This window comes from Pseudorca crassidens, chromosome 2, assembly GCF_039906515.1.
Source record: "Pseudorca crassidens isolate mPseCra1 chromosome 2, mPseCra1.hap1, whole genome shotgun sequence".
Classification (NCBI taxonomy): domain Eukaryota; kingdom Metazoa; phylum Chordata; class Mammalia; order Artiodactyla; family Delphinidae; genus Pseudorca; species Pseudorca crassidens.
In genome coordinates, this window is record NC_090297.1 from 102,870,326 (window position 1) to 102,885,831 (window position 15,506).

General features: G+C 43.1%; 1 protein-coding gene across 7 annotated transcripts in view; it reads left to right on the forward strand.

Annotated features, from left to right (window-relative positions):
* Positions 1–15,506, forward strand: part of TTF2 (transcription termination factor 2) — a 57,182-nt gene that overhangs the window by 22,466 nt on the left and 19,210 nt on the right. For 6 of the 7 annotated variants that reach the window (XR_010941024.1, XR_010941022.1, XR_010941021.1 and 3 more), the window contains exons 12-21: positions 761–866; positions 4,234–4,415; positions 5,112–5,265; positions 5,593–5,684; positions 6,511–6,593; positions 7,003–7,136; positions 10,049–10,219; positions 12,559–12,617; positions 13,462–13,612; positions 14,305–14,387. Coding sequence is in view for 2 of the 7 variants with exons in the window: in XM_067727412.1 (XP_067583513.1) it covers positions 761–866; positions 4,234–4,415; positions 5,112–5,265; positions 5,593–5,684; positions 6,511–6,593; positions 7,003–7,136; positions 10,049–10,219; positions 12,559–12,617; positions 13,462–13,612; positions 14,305–14,387 (1,215 nt within the window). In the remaining 5 variants the exon portion in view is untranslated. The remainder of the gene's footprint in view (positions 1–760; positions 867–4,233; positions 4,416–5,111; positions 5,266–5,592; positions 5,685–6,510; positions 6,594–7,002; positions 7,137–10,048; positions 10,220–12,558; positions 12,618–13,461; positions 13,613–14,304; positions 14,388–15,506) is intronic. The other variant, XR_010941025.1, reaches the window with a different exon arrangement.

Genomic DNA, 15,506 nt, shown 5'->3' on the forward strand with positions numbered 1-15,506 from the left:
CATGGCTCACGGGCCCAGCCGCTCAGCGGCATGTGGGATCTTCCCGGACCGGGGCACAAACCCGCGTCCCCTGCATCGGCAGGCGGACTCTCGACCACTGTGCCACCAGGGAAGCCCCCAAATAGATTTTTATCAAAAGTATTTATTGAAGTTCTCTCAGGTACACAATATTAAGCTTCCTCGGAAAAAGAATTGCGCTTTTCATCAAGAATCTTTACATGTAAAGAGTATAGGTGAGGTAAACTGAAAGTGTACAACATGTATCTTTATGCCCAAATGTCAAAGCTAGATGAATGGGTTTTCACAAATCCATTATAGAATGAGGAGGAGAAAACACCATTGCTGTAAGATGAACAGTACTTCGAGGGTTTCTTACTTCATTGGGACTTTAGTGTCATCTATGTCAAATTAACTAAATATTAACTTCCAACCCTGCCCGGCTTTCTGTTCTTGCCAGATCACTTCAAGCTTAATATGACCCCACCAGAGATGATCTTTTCTGACTTGGCTGGGAAGAGGGAGGCTGTTCTAGTTATAGCTAATAATCTGTAAAAATGACCAGTGGTAAGCAATAAGGAAGTCAGGTGTATAAAATTTATCTCTCCAGAGTCATGTGTGTGTGAATTAAGGACATAAATTAATGAGTTCTGCTGTCTATCCTTCCAGCCGTAGGCATTTTTGTGAAGGAACCAATTCTGTCTCACATTGTCAGAGTCGTGGTGGGATGGTTTAACTTTTGCTCTGTGTTATATCTCTGCAGCCTCTCCACATATGACATCGTGGTCACTACCTACAGCCTTCTGGCCAAGGAGATTCCCACAAAGAAGGAAGAGGGAGAGATGCCAGGTGCAAACCTCAGTGTGAAGGTGAGGCGTGGGTGCTGCCAGGGAAGTAGGGTTGGAACCACGGATCGTTTAATAGGAGTCTTTTCACAGCATTAGAGATGGCAAAGGTACCCTCCCGTAAGGTCATGAACATTCGAACTGTTCCACCTGTGGAAACAGAGAGTTCTTTCCTCTGTCCCTTCTCTTTTAACTCTAGACAACCTCCTCAGCAATAAAGGTGGAGATGGTACAGTAGTTTGCTGTGTTTTAGAAACAATAACTACATTGCAGTTGCGGTGGTGGTCATATCTCATGAATAAAGGAAAGCTTCACTTGTTACAGTGTTTATTTGAGAGTTCTGGGGGTATATTCTCAGGATGTGTTTTTTTTTTTTTTTTTTTTTTGCGGTACGCAGGCCTCTCACTGTTGTGGCCTCTCCCGTTGCTGAGCACAGGCTCCGGACGTGCAGGCCCAGTGGCCAGGGCTCACGGGCCCAGCCACTCCGCGGCATGTGGGATCTTCCCGGACCGGGGCACGAACCCGTGTCCCCTGCATCGGCAGGCAGACTCTCAACCACTGCGCCACCAGGGAAGCCCAAAAAGGTCAAGGATTCCTCTTTTTTTTTTTCTTTGCGGTACGCGGGCCTCTCACCGTTGTGGCCTCTCCCGCTGCGGAGCACAGGCTCCGGACGCGCAGGCCCAGCGGCCATGGCTCACGGGCCCAGCCGCTCCGCGGCATGTGGGATCTTCCCGGACCGGGGCACGAACCCGTGTCCCCTGCATCGGCAGGCGGACTCTCAACCACTGCGCCACCAGGGAAGCCCCAGGATGTGTTTTATATTTCTTGTTAGGACTAGTATTTTTATATGAAGCCATTATTCCCTGCCTTCCTCCACTTTCTAGGAAAAGGGTTGCAAATAATAAGGCTACAGTGGGCCAGAAGCTAAATGATAACCAGGGGAAAAAACCTGAATGTTTGTTGCTGTGTCCAGGGTAGTCTCAGTTACATAGAGTAGAGGCTTTATTGCATAGATATTGTGGGCTTTTTCCCTCTGAAAATACAGTGTTGTCCCAAGAACTACTCTTTTGCATATGCTTTTATTCTTAGTACAATAGGATATTCACAGCTTTCTGTATTTGGGGAGATCTCTAGAACGCTTCTCTATCTCATGACCGACTCTGCCTTCTCTTGGATGATTAACTTTTCAGATTCCTCAGTAATTCCTCTTAGCTTTGAGGCTAAAACCCTCATCCCTTTAAATGATATATTAGGCCTTTTACGGTCTTGCCCTGCCTGTGTGGCCTTCTTCCCCCACACCCCAGCCCTCCCAGTGGCACCCCATGCTCAGCTGTACCAAAGATCTGTCCTGCTCTTGTGCCTTTGTTCTCCCTCTGAATGGAATGCTTTGCCTCCCCCTCTGGTTAAATGCATCTCATAGCACCTTGTGCTTGCTTATGTCACCGCGCACCCCTTTAATTCCCCAAATATTGAGTATCTGCTGATGCCAGAATCTTGGCTCTCTGTGCACCGATGTCGAATAGAAGTACGGAGACAGAGTTTGGAGGAGAAAAGAAAGGGTAGTCTTATTCTTTGCCAGGCAAAGAGGGAACACAGCAGGCCAGCACCTCAAAAACGCCCCCCCCCAATCCCTGGGGAATCAGGAAAAGTCTTATAGGTGGGGCTCACAGTCTGGGGTAGGTGATAAGGATCAAAGTAGTGAAGGTCTTGCATTTTTCTTCTTCCTGCATTATTTCAAAACAGTCACAGCTGGCATCAGGCAACCTGGTAATTGGGTCCATTCTTCGTCTCTGGGTTATCCACCCGCAACCTTCTTTCTGAAATGCAGAACGCTACAAGGGGTGATTTGCTACAAGGGAGGGTAGGGAGTGTGAACACCAGGTACAGGATGTAATTCACATGGAGATGGAGAGTGTTAGGTGCAGGATGTAATTCACACAGTCAGAGAGTGTTAGGGGTTAGCTTTGTGAAGGACAAATCTAGTTACAGACACTACAGATTAGTAACAGTTAAAATAAAACTAGGATTGGTTAACTCTTTCAGGCCAGTTTATGCTCCTTCTCCACCCTGTTCATTGTTCCCTTTATTTTCCTTGTTATCAGGAGAGGAAAAACCTCATTTCTATTTTTGTTGTAACACTGCCCCATGCCAGATGCTATTTCAGGTATTAGGGATACTGCAGTGAACAAGACCAACTGGATTCCTACTGTCCTGTATTGAATTATCCAGTGGGATTTACTATATATACATTGTGTGTAATGATCTTTATGCTTGTTTTATTTTTTCTCCCCTGCTAGATTGTGAGCTCCTTGAGAGTAGGAAATGTTCTTTGTGTCTGGCTTAGTATTTTATATATAAAAGTAGACTTATGTATGTACCACATCTTCTTTATCCATTCCCCTGTTGATGGACATTTAGGCTGCTTCCATGTCCTGGCTATTGTAAATAGTGCTGCACTGGACATTGTGGTGCATGTATCTTTTTGAATTATGGTTTTCTCCAGATATATGCCCAGGAGTAGGATTGCTGGATCATGGCATATCTATTTTTAGTTTTTTAAGGAACCTCCATACTGTTCTCCATAGTAGCTGTATCAATTTACATTCCCACCAAGAGTGTAGGAGGGTTCCCTTTTCTCCACACCCTCTGCAGCATTTGTTGTTCGTAGACTTTTTGATGATGGCCATTCTGACGGGTGTGAGGTGATACCTCATTGTAATTTTGATTTGCATTTCTCTGATAATTAGTGATGTTGAGCATCTTTTCATGTGCCTCTTGGCCATCTGTATGTCTTCTTTGGAGAAAGGTCTATTTAGATCTTCCAGCCATTGTTTGATTGGGTGGTTTGTTTTCTTGATATTGAGCTGCCTGAGCTGTTTGTATATTTTGGAGATTAATCCCTTGTCAGTTGCTTTGTAAATATTTTCTCCCATTCTGTGGGTTGTCTTTTCATTTTGTCTATGGTTTCCTTTGCTGTGCAAAAGCTTTTTTAAGTGTCGTTAGGTCCCATTTGTTTATTTTTGTTTTTATTTTCATTACTCTAGGAGGTGGGTCAAAAAAGAGCTTGCTGAGATTTATGTCAGAGAATGTTCTGCCTAGTTTTCCTCTAAGAGTTTGATAGTGTTCAGTCTTACATTTATGACTTTAATCCATTTTGAGTTTATTTTTGTGTATGGTGTTAGAAAGTGTTCTAATTTCATTCTTTTATATGTAGCTGTCCAACCACTCTTGGTTTCTTAAGCTTATTTCTTATTTCAGTGTACCTGATCTAAGCCCTCAGACTTGAAGGTAAGAGCGGGTCTTCGATACCTGCTTGTTATTTTCCCTTATCTTCTTGATGACATGCACGTTTTCCCATACTCTTATTGGATTTCACCTGTGTTTCTTCCAGGGTGTCTCATCACCTTTGCTTCGAGTAGTCTGGGCTCGAATCATATTGGATGAAGCTCACAATGTTAAGAATCCCCGAGTGCAGACTTCCTTGGCTGTGTGTAAGCTCCAGGCCCAAGCCCGTTGGGCTGTCACTGGAACCCCCATTCAGAACAACTTGTTGGACATGTATTCACTGCTGAAGTGAGTAAAACTCTTTGGATTATGTAGATGTGAACCCTGTCGGTAACGCTTCATAATTATTTCATATCTCATATCTCCAGTGTGTACCAGACTATCTTGTGTAGCAGGTGGCAAGCCTGTCAACCTTTAAAGGGAAGAAGAATTAATATTTATGAGATATAATCTGTTGATTGGCTGATATAGGACTTTGATGACATCCAGCCCCTATATATGGAAAAATAAGGGACCAATTAAATTAAAGGAAACAACAGTCAACTTTCTTCAGTCCCAGGAATGTTTGGGGCTACTTCTGCTTTAAAACATATGGCCTGGGGACAGGACTACAATGTATTTGAAGCAAACAGAAAGAAAGGCTGATTTTAAAATACTTGTTTTAATTCAAGTCAGCTCATAAGAGGATACAGAATTTCTTTACTAGCCTTTGAAGTTTTAGGAATGAATGCTAGCTATTGGTTATATGTCCTGTTGTGACGATATAGACGTTGTTAATGGGAAAATTCACATTTTTATAATGTGGTTATTGACTTGGATCCTTTTGCTCTGTCTAGCAGAGTTTTGCTATGAAATTGATGTTTACAAATGATTGGATGGCATGTAAAATCTGATTTGCTTTTCACCTTATGTCTGTCTTTGAACCTTTCCTCCATCCTCCCATGCTTCTTTCCTGTTCTCTGTCCTCCTTCTCCAATGAAAAAGATTTCTCCGTTGTTCTCCATTTGATGAACTCAGTCTGTGGAGGAGTCAGGTTGACAATGGTTCAAAGAAAGGAGAAGAACGGTTAAATATTTTAACCAAGAGCCTTTTGCTGAGGAGAACAAAAGACCAGCTGGACCCCACCGGCAAGCCCTTGGTAATCCCATTGACACATGTGCCTGGGGGAGGCCAGGAGGGAGGGCCACCATGTCCTTGACTCGGCTTGAACCGCCATCTGCGTTGCTTCAGGAGGCTCTGAGTCTCCCATTTTCCTAGGAGGAGGCCCTCGGGTTGCTGTCCTGCCCCTCGTGTCACAGCAGTCCCGTGTGCAGTGTGTTAGAGCAGTCCTGTTTTCAGGGAAGGGTGGGAGCTGCTGTCCAGAGCCTGACTAGATTTCTGGTGCCAACTCTGGGAAGTGTCCTCCCTAATGTTCAGTTAATTTGTATAACTTCATCCCAGCTGCTTTTTTCTTTTACTCTTCCAGGTGGTGCTCCCCCAGCGTAAATTTCAGTTGCACCATTTAAAGCTTTCTGAAGATGAAGAAAATGTTTATAGTGTCCTTTTTGCAAGATCAAGGTGTGTGCCGTGAAGAAGCACCTTCTCACATCTATTTTATTCTTGTTCTTGCTTGGGAGTGAGTCGAGGGTCAAGGTTCCTCTAACTGTAATTACGGTATTGACAAGTTGGATATCTGTGTTCCTTTTTTAAAAAACCTCCCTTTCTCTCTCCTCACCTCTCCTCAGCTCACCTTTGTCTCACATACACATTGAACCTGTTCTCCATTGGCTTCCTTGCATAGAAGCTCTAGGGTGTGCACACTGTACACCAGGTCTTTCTGTTCCTCATGGGGCTGTATTAGGAAAGTATATCTCTTTGACCTTTGACCTGTTACCCAGCCTCTCATTGGAACTTTTAAAAAACTGCCCAGTAATCCTTCTTGTCATCTGTCCTTTGCACTTGCTCTAAAGCTCTTATCCTTCCCTGAATTCCAGATTTCTACTCTCCTATTTATTTGGTACCTCTCACTTCCAATGTAAATACGTTTTTTCTCTTTGTATACCTTATACTTATTAATAAATATTATAATAGTATATTAACTTATACTAATTAATAATATGTTACTGTATTACATGTTAATATTAAATTGATATTAAATATAATACTAATATTTGATATTAATCTTTGTTAATATTTATTAATCATTTTTAAGTGGTTTGGCTTTTAAAGTAATTATTTTTTATTACCTTTGCCCAATGCTTGCTGTGAGCCTACCTTCATTTAACAAGTTCGCTTTTACAATTTTTCAAGGTCCTACCGCAACCACAGTTAAACACTGACCATTGTAAACCTGTTTGGTCTTAACGACCATTTTATGTGCATTTTCGTTTTCTATCTGAGGCAGGTCAGCTCTGCAATCCTATCTAAAAAGACATGAAAGTGGGGGCAGCCAATCTGGAAGAAGCTCTGATAATGCATTCAGTAGAGGTAAGCAGTGGGACACTTACAAATACAGAAAACTCATGACAATGTGGATGCAGATTTGGTAAACTTACAGAAATGGGGGGGAGGGGTCATGCATTCTTGATTGCAGAGACTTGACCTTAGCTTGGAACCTCAAACCAAAGTAAAATCTACTGACGTGCAGGCACCAGACCTGGTGATCTAAACTTCTTTTTAGTTATTTTCAAAATCTGTTTGATTAAAATACAAGTCGGTCTATAAAGAAAACCATTATTTCGTACTTCTCTAATTGGTAGAGAGAAGTAAGCTAAAACTATATGATTGAACCTCAGATCAAAGAAGTTTAAAATCTCCTCATTTAGTTCATGGTTCTTCCCCATATTTCTGTTTTAAACCCTGTACTGTTTCCTGTGTCTGTTTTCCTTCTTGGAAGTGGCCCAGGAGTTTGGGTCCAGTGGGCCTGGGCTCTCCGTGGCAGCAGACTCGCAGACATCTAGCACCGCCCATATACTGTCACAGTTGCTGAGACTCCGCCAGTGTTGTTGTCATCTTTCTCTACTGAAGTCGGTAAGCAAAGTCACCTGTGTGGGACCCCAGAGGGGCTGTGGAGAAGTCCACCTCAGTCTCCTGAAACTGGGATCCAGTCTGCTGGATCAAGGAAAATGGGGTTTGAGTGTATTTTGTTTTCTGGTGGGATAGGAAAGAGAAGACTCTTTATTTTACTTTATTTTATATTAATCTTTATTGACCTTGAGATAATTCCCATGATGTTGAGAACAGTTTTTATTATTTGTTTTGTTTATTATTTTTCTTTAATTAACTAATTAATTAATTAATTGGCTGCACTGGGTCTTATTTGCGGCATGTGGGATCTTTGTTGCAGGGTGTGGGATCTTCTTAGTTGTGGCATGCGGGGATCTATAGTTGCAGCATTCGGGATCTTTAGTTGCGGCATGCGGGATCTAGTTCCCTGACCAGGGATCAAACCCGGGCCGCCTGCATTAGGAGCATGGAGTCTTAACCACTGGACCACCAGGGAAGTCCCTGGTTTGTTTAAATAAGCTTTATTTTAGAATAGAAAATGGCGTCTTGTTAAAAAGGAAGCCATATATGAATACTTCGGTATTTTAGGATGTCATAAAGCTTATTTAACTACTAGTGTTAAGTCTAGGTATGAAAACTCAAGTATTTAAAGTTGTCTTGATATTGGATAGAGGCACATCTGTAATTAAGAGGAATATGTCATAGGCAGAACACTCTGACATAAATTGCAGGAATATTTTTTTGTATTTCTCTCCTAGAGAAATGGAAATAAAAGCAAAAATAAACAAATGGGACCTAATTAAACTTAAAAGCTTTTGCACAGCAAAGGAAATCATAAACAAAATGAAAAGACAACCCACAGAGCGGAAGAAAATATTTGCAAACAATGCTACCAACAAGGGATTAATTTCCGAAATACACAAACAGCTCATACAGCTTAATAGCAAAAAAACAAACAACCCAATCAAAAAATGGGCAGAAGACCTAAATAGATATTTCACCAAAGACATATAGATGGCCAAGAGGCACGTGAAAAGATGCTCAGTGTCACTAATTATTAGAGAAATGCAAATCACAACCATAATGAGGTCCTCACCTCACACCAGTCAGAATGGCCATCATTAAAAAGTTGACAAACAATAAATGCTGGAGAGGGTGTGGAGAAAAAGGAACCCTCCTACACTGTTCGTGGGAGTCTAAATGGGTGCAGCCACTCTGGAGAACAGTATGGAGGACCCTTAAAAAACTAAAAATAGAGTTACCATATAATCCAGCAGTCCCACTCCTGGGCACATATCTGGAGAAAACTAATTCAAAAAGATACATGCACTCCAGTGTTCATACTCATTACAGCATTATCTACAATAGCCAAGACATGGAAGCAATCTAAATGTCTATCAACAGATGGATGGATAAAGAAGATGTGGTGCTTGTGTGTGTGTGTATACACACACATATACATATAACGGAATATTACTCAGCCATAAAAAGAGAATGAAATGATGCCATTTGCAGCAACATGGATGGGACTAGAGATTATCATATTAAGTAGTCAAAGGCAAATATCATATGCTATCACTTATTTGTAGAATCTAAAAAAAATGATACAAATGAACTTATTTACAAAACAAAAATAGACTCACAAACATAGAAAGCAAACTTATGGTTACCAAACGGGATAGCAGAGGGTGGTGAGGAAGGGATAAATAGGAGTTTGGGATTAACATATACACACTACTATATATTGAATAGGTAAACAACAAGGACCTACTTTATAGCACAGGGAACTAAACTCAATATCTTGTAATAACCTGGGAATTCCCTGGCGCTCCAGTGGTTAGGACTTGGTGCTTTCACTTCCAGGGCCTGGGTTCGATCTCTGGTCGGGAAACCAAGATCCTGCAAGCCACGTGGTACAGCTAAAATTAAAAAATCTTGTAATAACCTTTAATGGAAAAGAATCTGAAAGAGAATATATAGGTGTGTGTGAGTATGTATGTATAAGGGGATCACTTTGCTGTACACCAGAAACTAACACAATATTGTAAATATACTTCAATTTAAAAAAAAAAGGGGCATATGTTATTCTTTTTTTTTTTTTCTCTTGGCAGTTAAAATTTATTTTCTCCTTGGTTATCAAGGATTCTTACTTTCTTTATACTCTTCTGAACTTTTCCAGATTTTCTAAAATGAGCATATGTTATTTTTATGAACAGAAAAAGAACTACTCCTGGTACTTGAAAATTTTTTCTTTTATTAAAAAAATTTTTATTGAAGTATGTTATTCTTTTGAGGTGCTATAGTAATGTATCTTTTTTTGGTAGCAAATTGCATCTTGATTATCAATAACTTAATTAACTGTTCTGTTCTAGCTGGGGAAAATAGAAAGATCTTGCAATCTGGCAATTATCTAAGAAGTTCCATCATTTGATTGATTGATTTATTAAATGGATTCCTTTTTTGTTTTTAATTATTTTTGATTGCGTTGGGTCTTCGTTGCTGCGCATGGGCTTTCTCTAGTTATGGCGAGCAGGGGCTACTCTTTGTTGCAGTGCGTGGGCTTCTCATTGCAGTGGCTTCTCTTGTTGCGGAGCACGGGCTCTAGGCTCACGCGGGCTTCAGTAGTTGTGGCGCACAGGCTTAGTTGCTCCGCAGCATGTGGGATCTTCCTGGACCAGGGATTGAACCCATGTCCCCTGCATTGGCAGGCGGATTCTTAACCACTGCGCCACCAGGGAAGTCCTTTGATTTATTTTTGATCTGGTGAAAAAAGCTTGCAAGATTACATTTTAATCTGGGTTTACCCGAGGAGATACTGATGGTAAATTACGAGACATTTTGCCATGTGCTGTGTTAAACAGTTAGCACTTTGGCAGGTCACATGCCTTGCTGCCTCAACCGCCCATCTGCTCTTTCCCCTGTCTGATTCTGCTCAGGCCCTGGATCTGAAAGAGCTGAAGAGTGAAGGCCTGGTCCTTTCCCTGGAAGAGCAGCTCAGAGACTTGACCTTGTCCGAATTCAATAACTCAGAGCCGTCTGCCTCCATTTCCCTTAATGGCAAATGCTTCAATGTGGAGCTTTTTGATGACAGGAGAGAGAGCACCAAGGTAGTATGATGACCTCTATTCTAGTAGAAAGACTTTGCCTCCTTATACATTTCCCTGAGTGAGAGCGCCACATTTGTCCAAGCGAGCCCAGCCATTTGACAGCAGAGCTGGAGCTGTTAGATGTTGGCTGGTCAAATTCTCCCTCCAGTCTTAAATTCTAGTTTGATTTGATGAATAAAACTGAAGTCTTACTACATAGTGGGCTTTCAGAGAGTGGCTTGGACCGACCCGGCATCAGGGCAGATTTCTGGCATGGATTCCTCGGGAAGGAGCCTGTCAGGTGTATGCCGGCCACAAGGCCCAGGCAAGTGAGCAGTTTGTTTTGGGAAAACAACGAAGGCCTGAGCCTCAGACTGTGTAATACGTCTGAGCGCCAGTTGCTTTGCTTTGTTGAGAGGCTTCCATCTGCCGGGTTTGTTTCCTACCAGCCTCTCCTCGTTAGTCACTCTGTTCTGTTTTCATTGAATGTTTTAAGAACTGAAGGGTTCTATCAGAGGAAGGCCGGGGTGTGTGTCCTGCCTCTCCACTGGCTCACTTGGAACCTGCCCATGGTCTCGCCTGCCCTGAGGGCTGGGTTCCCTCTCTACTGCTTTCTGAGGCTGCCTCAGCCTCTCTTCAAAGGCTTTAAAAGATGTAACTGGAAAGGAGGTCACTGCCAGGGGAATGGTTTTACCAAAGAATTACTTTTAATTAGATTTTAAAAATATTTACCTAGGTCTTCACCATCAGTAACCGAGAGAAACATAAGAAGGGCACCACATGTGGCCGGACTTCAGGCCCTAGCACCCTCAGTTAGCTATTGGGTTAAAATTCATGTTCCTAATAATTTGTGTTCCTAACAACTTGTCTGATACTCAGGTCATCATTCACAAGGTTCTTAATGTGAACCCATTAATCGTAGTTCAAACCACTTAAGGTGGTTTCATGTGAGGAAGGGAGTTTTGTTTGGTAGCACAAACCTAAACTCATACAGAACGTTATTAGAATTTGGCCCCAGCTCACAGCCCATGAATCCTGCTCTTCCACTGCATTTTTTCAAAATACCTATCACCAGGTTTTTCATGAGGCAGTTCGAGAACTTTCCACAACCTTGAGTTGCCAAGACACCAGGCACTTCGTGTACCTGCTTTTTTCCTTCCTACTAATTCAAAATGGTACGGTCCTGTGACTGTCTTCCTGCCCAGGCATCAGCGGGTTTGTTCAGGTGGGAGCGCTGCCTTATGCGGGGGCCTCAACAGGTTGCCACTAGCACCACGACGGCGTAGAATGGAAGAGCTAAGGGCACCTCAGTTCCTCTGGCTCAGCGCCTTTTTACTGATGAGGAAGCTGTGCCCTTAACTGGGAGTTCCAAGGTGATCCAGCCCTGTAATGGCAGAATAAGAACTCTCTTCATCTCCTGATTCTTGGTCTAATTTTCGTCCTCTTCCTCCATTCTGGGATGAACTTTAGAGCCTTTGGAAAGGTCATTCACATTAGCGGTCAGGAAGAATGAGGCCAGCTGCTCTCCAGAGTCCTGCCCCTGTGTTCTTATTGCCTGCTCCCTCATAGACTTGAATATGCCCTGAGCAGTTTTGGTAAAGAGAGCTTGTCGTGAAGCTTGAGCAAGTATTCCTCAGTCTGGACAGGTTCTCTTCTTCAACACCATTTGCAGCAGGCTTCAAACTGGGTCAAGCTCTTTCACTTTCTCCTTCTGCAAATGTTAGGATAGTATCTTCTCTGGTCCAGCAATATGCCGAGTGCTAGGGGTGCAGAAATGAACCAGACATACGCTGGCTCTGCCTCTTCGGAGCATCTTCGGCCATGAAAGCAAGAGATGACTAATAAGCAATTAATATATAGTATGAAAAAGACCATGATAATAGAAAGAAAAGGTGGTATAGTAGCATGTAGGCAGTGGGCTCCTGGGATTGGAGAGGACGTCCAAGAAGCTGGCACGTAAGGCTGTCCTAGGCAGAGGGAACACAATGGACAAAGATGAGACAAAGCGTGGCTTAGTGGAGGGAGAATGTTAGTATCACCCGAGCATCATTTGAAGAGCGCGTAGTGAGGGTTGAGGCTGGAGATGTGAGCGGAAGGCAAGGTAGCAAGGACCTGGGAGGCCACTGTACGGAGCTTGGGCTTTATTCTCAGCGGGAAGCCACTGCAGGGGCTTCAGCCAGAGGAGGAAAATAAGAAACTGACATTTTGGAAATAGCACTCTGGCTGCAGAGAGGAAAGGGAACTAGAGAGGAGTAAGACCAGAAGCCGAGAGGCTCTGGAGGAGACCGATTCTTTAATTCAGAACATGGAGAAAAGCAAATTTGCTTAAACCTCCATATGTTAATTCCATCTTTTCCCAGATTTCATCTCTGTTGGCAGAATTGGAGGCAATCCGAAGAAATTCAGGGTCCCAAAAGAGGTAAATGTGTTATTTCATTATCCAAGCATTGCTTGTAATTACGCTAGAAAATTTAATATTGCAGATAGTTATAAATCTTCGCTTTTTATATCAAGGACCTTGAGTCACGCTTAGTAGAAAGCACTCAGGTTACAGCACAGATTCCCTTTGATTTCTAATTAAAATGTTTGTGGCACTGGTCGAAAAGGCAATCCCTAGAGGATCCGAGTAAACTGAGCATCCGAGTAAACTGAGTAAGAGCAGAGAAGAAGCATCTCAAGAAAAGCAAGAGAGTAATAGGTGGGCGAGGGAGGGAGAAGAGTGGGGTCAGACCGGGAGCCCCCATGGTGCTGGGGACATTCCTAAGCTGGGGACGTGGATATGGGAGGTTCATTCGTTGTTTGACTTTACTGTGTGCTATTCAATGCATTTGTAGATCGGAAATATTTTGATCTAAACACATAAAACTCTAATTAAAGCGCAGCATGGGGGGAACAGAGAAGCCCTAGCAGCTTGTGTTCTGACTGGCCAAGGGAGGGGCCTCTACCCCTTTGCAGGAGTACAGACCTCCTGTGGGTAAGCACTAGGCCCCAGATAATCAGAGGCCGCAGCCAGTACTTCAGCTTAGCCACCACTTTATTCTGACTTCATTTTGCACAAAATAAGTTGCAGACTGGATCTAGAAATAGCTGGAAATATTGTAATCTTATAATGTCACCGAAGTGTGTACGCTTAGGTAGCAGAAGGCCTTTCCTCGTCCACATTTGATAGCTGAATTGTACGAATAGCAGGCGTTAAAGCCCTGCGGATGAGTTTGTTTCATCTATTCGGGGGCATTGGTTTTCTGTTTTATCCTTCCTTCCAGTGTCATCGTCTCTCAGTGGACCAGCATGCTGAAGGTTGTAACCTTGCACCTTAAGAGGCATGGACTGACTTATTCCACCATCGATGGCTCTGTTAACCCCAAACAGAGAATGGACTTGGTGGAGGCATTTAACAAATCCAGGGGCCCTCAGGTACAAGCTGATCAGAGCAGAGCTCTGTAATCAAGAGCAAATTGTTCCCAATTATACAGAGAAAATTTTAACATAGCTCGATTCAAAAATAGTCATAGCTTTGACCCCTCCAGGTGTTTTTGATTCCTTTGACATTTATTGGGGGGTACATATCAAAGTGTGCAAATACTCTAAGAGAATAAACTATGAGGGCTAAAAAGAGAGTGAGAACATAGCTGGTTAGGTTCAAGAGACTCTTTGTGGAGGAGACAAGCCTGGAAGGATGGGTGGGATCTTGATATGAGGAAAGATGGAGGGAAGTGGGAGAACAAAGGCATCTAATTATGGATAATGCAAATTTGGAAAGCATTAGTTGAGTGATGGCAGGAGAATCATGGCAGTGGTTGGAGGACTGATGGAACAGACATAATCCGGTTGATGGAAAGTTTATTGAGCTAACCACCCCTGGTGCTTTAAATGGTAGTATTCATATATTTCGACAGGTGCACAATTAATGTTTTGAGAATGACTCACCAAAAAAAGGTTAAATGAGAATTTTCTCAAAGGTGAGGCATGGGAGATAGGATCTCAGAGTTTCGAAACAGTGCCTTTATGACAGCAGAAGGGAATTTGATAAGAGCGTGTTGCTAAGAAGGAGAGGTGATTTATGAGACCAAGTCTGTGTAAAGTTAATGGTGTGCTTCCTTTTGAAGGTTATGCTAATCTCTCTCTTGGCTGGAGGTGTTGGTCTAAACCTGATTGGAGGAAACCATCTTTTCCTTCTGGACATGCACTGGTAACGATTCTGGATTTTTCTTGAGTTGTCACAGCATAGCAGGGAGACCAGAGGGGCAGTAAGTCCTGACTTCTTATACTGAGTGCGTTCCTTTCATATTATGGAGCTGCCTCTGTGCATCCATGTGTATAAGATACAGATCAAAATGGTGTAGGGCTAGGGACTTTCCTGGTGGCCCAGTGGTTAAGAATCCGCCTGCCAATGCAGGGGACACAAGTTCGATCCCTGGTCCGGGAAGATCCCACATGCCAGCAACTAAGGCCGTGTGCCACAACTACTGAGCCTGCGCTCTAGAGCCCGTGAGCCACAACTACTTGAGCCCATCTGCCGCAACTACTGAAGCCTGCGTGCCTGGAGTCCGTGCTCCGCAACCGGAGAAGCCCCTGCAACGAGAAGCCCGCGCACCGCAACAAAGAGTAGTCCCCTCTCGCCGCAACTAGAGAGAAAGCCCACGCACAGCAGCGAAGACCCAACACAGCCCAGAATAAATAAAGTAATAAATAACTTAAAAAAAGGAGAGAGAAAAAAAATTGGTGTAGGGTTAGTTGCTGGCCCTGAATTCCTGAGCAAGCAAGGCTTCAAATGACTATTTAAAATAGTCTGTTCACTATTTATTGTTAATCTAACATCTGTTTCCATGGAAACTGAGAGCGGAGTAGGGGGTGCTTTTCCTTATGGCCAAGAGCTGCTTCACTCAATGAAGAGTTTTATCTCTTCAAAACACCGTATTTCAGACATACTTGTTGACGTCCAAGGAAATCTCAGCCTTGGTGAAGAGGGAGAACTGTTACTCCAAAGGGAAAAGGCAAAGGAATTTTTTAATTATGTTAGACACACACTTAACACATAGCCTTGGACTCACTGCACATAGTGTCAACACCGGGAGTATGGCAGCATCCTTCCTAGAAACGAAGTGAATGACTCATGTATTGCTAGGAGAAAGCGTCATAATTTGTCCCTGTTTTGAGTTTTCAGTGATGCCAGTCAGGGATCGCTGCACCAGGCACTGGTGCCAGAGATTGTCATTTGTTAATTCTCCAGGCAGCCCAGATGGGTACAAACAGGCCAACCTGTTATTATCTTCCTGGAGAACGTGGTTAGGTCTTACTTGGGACTCCC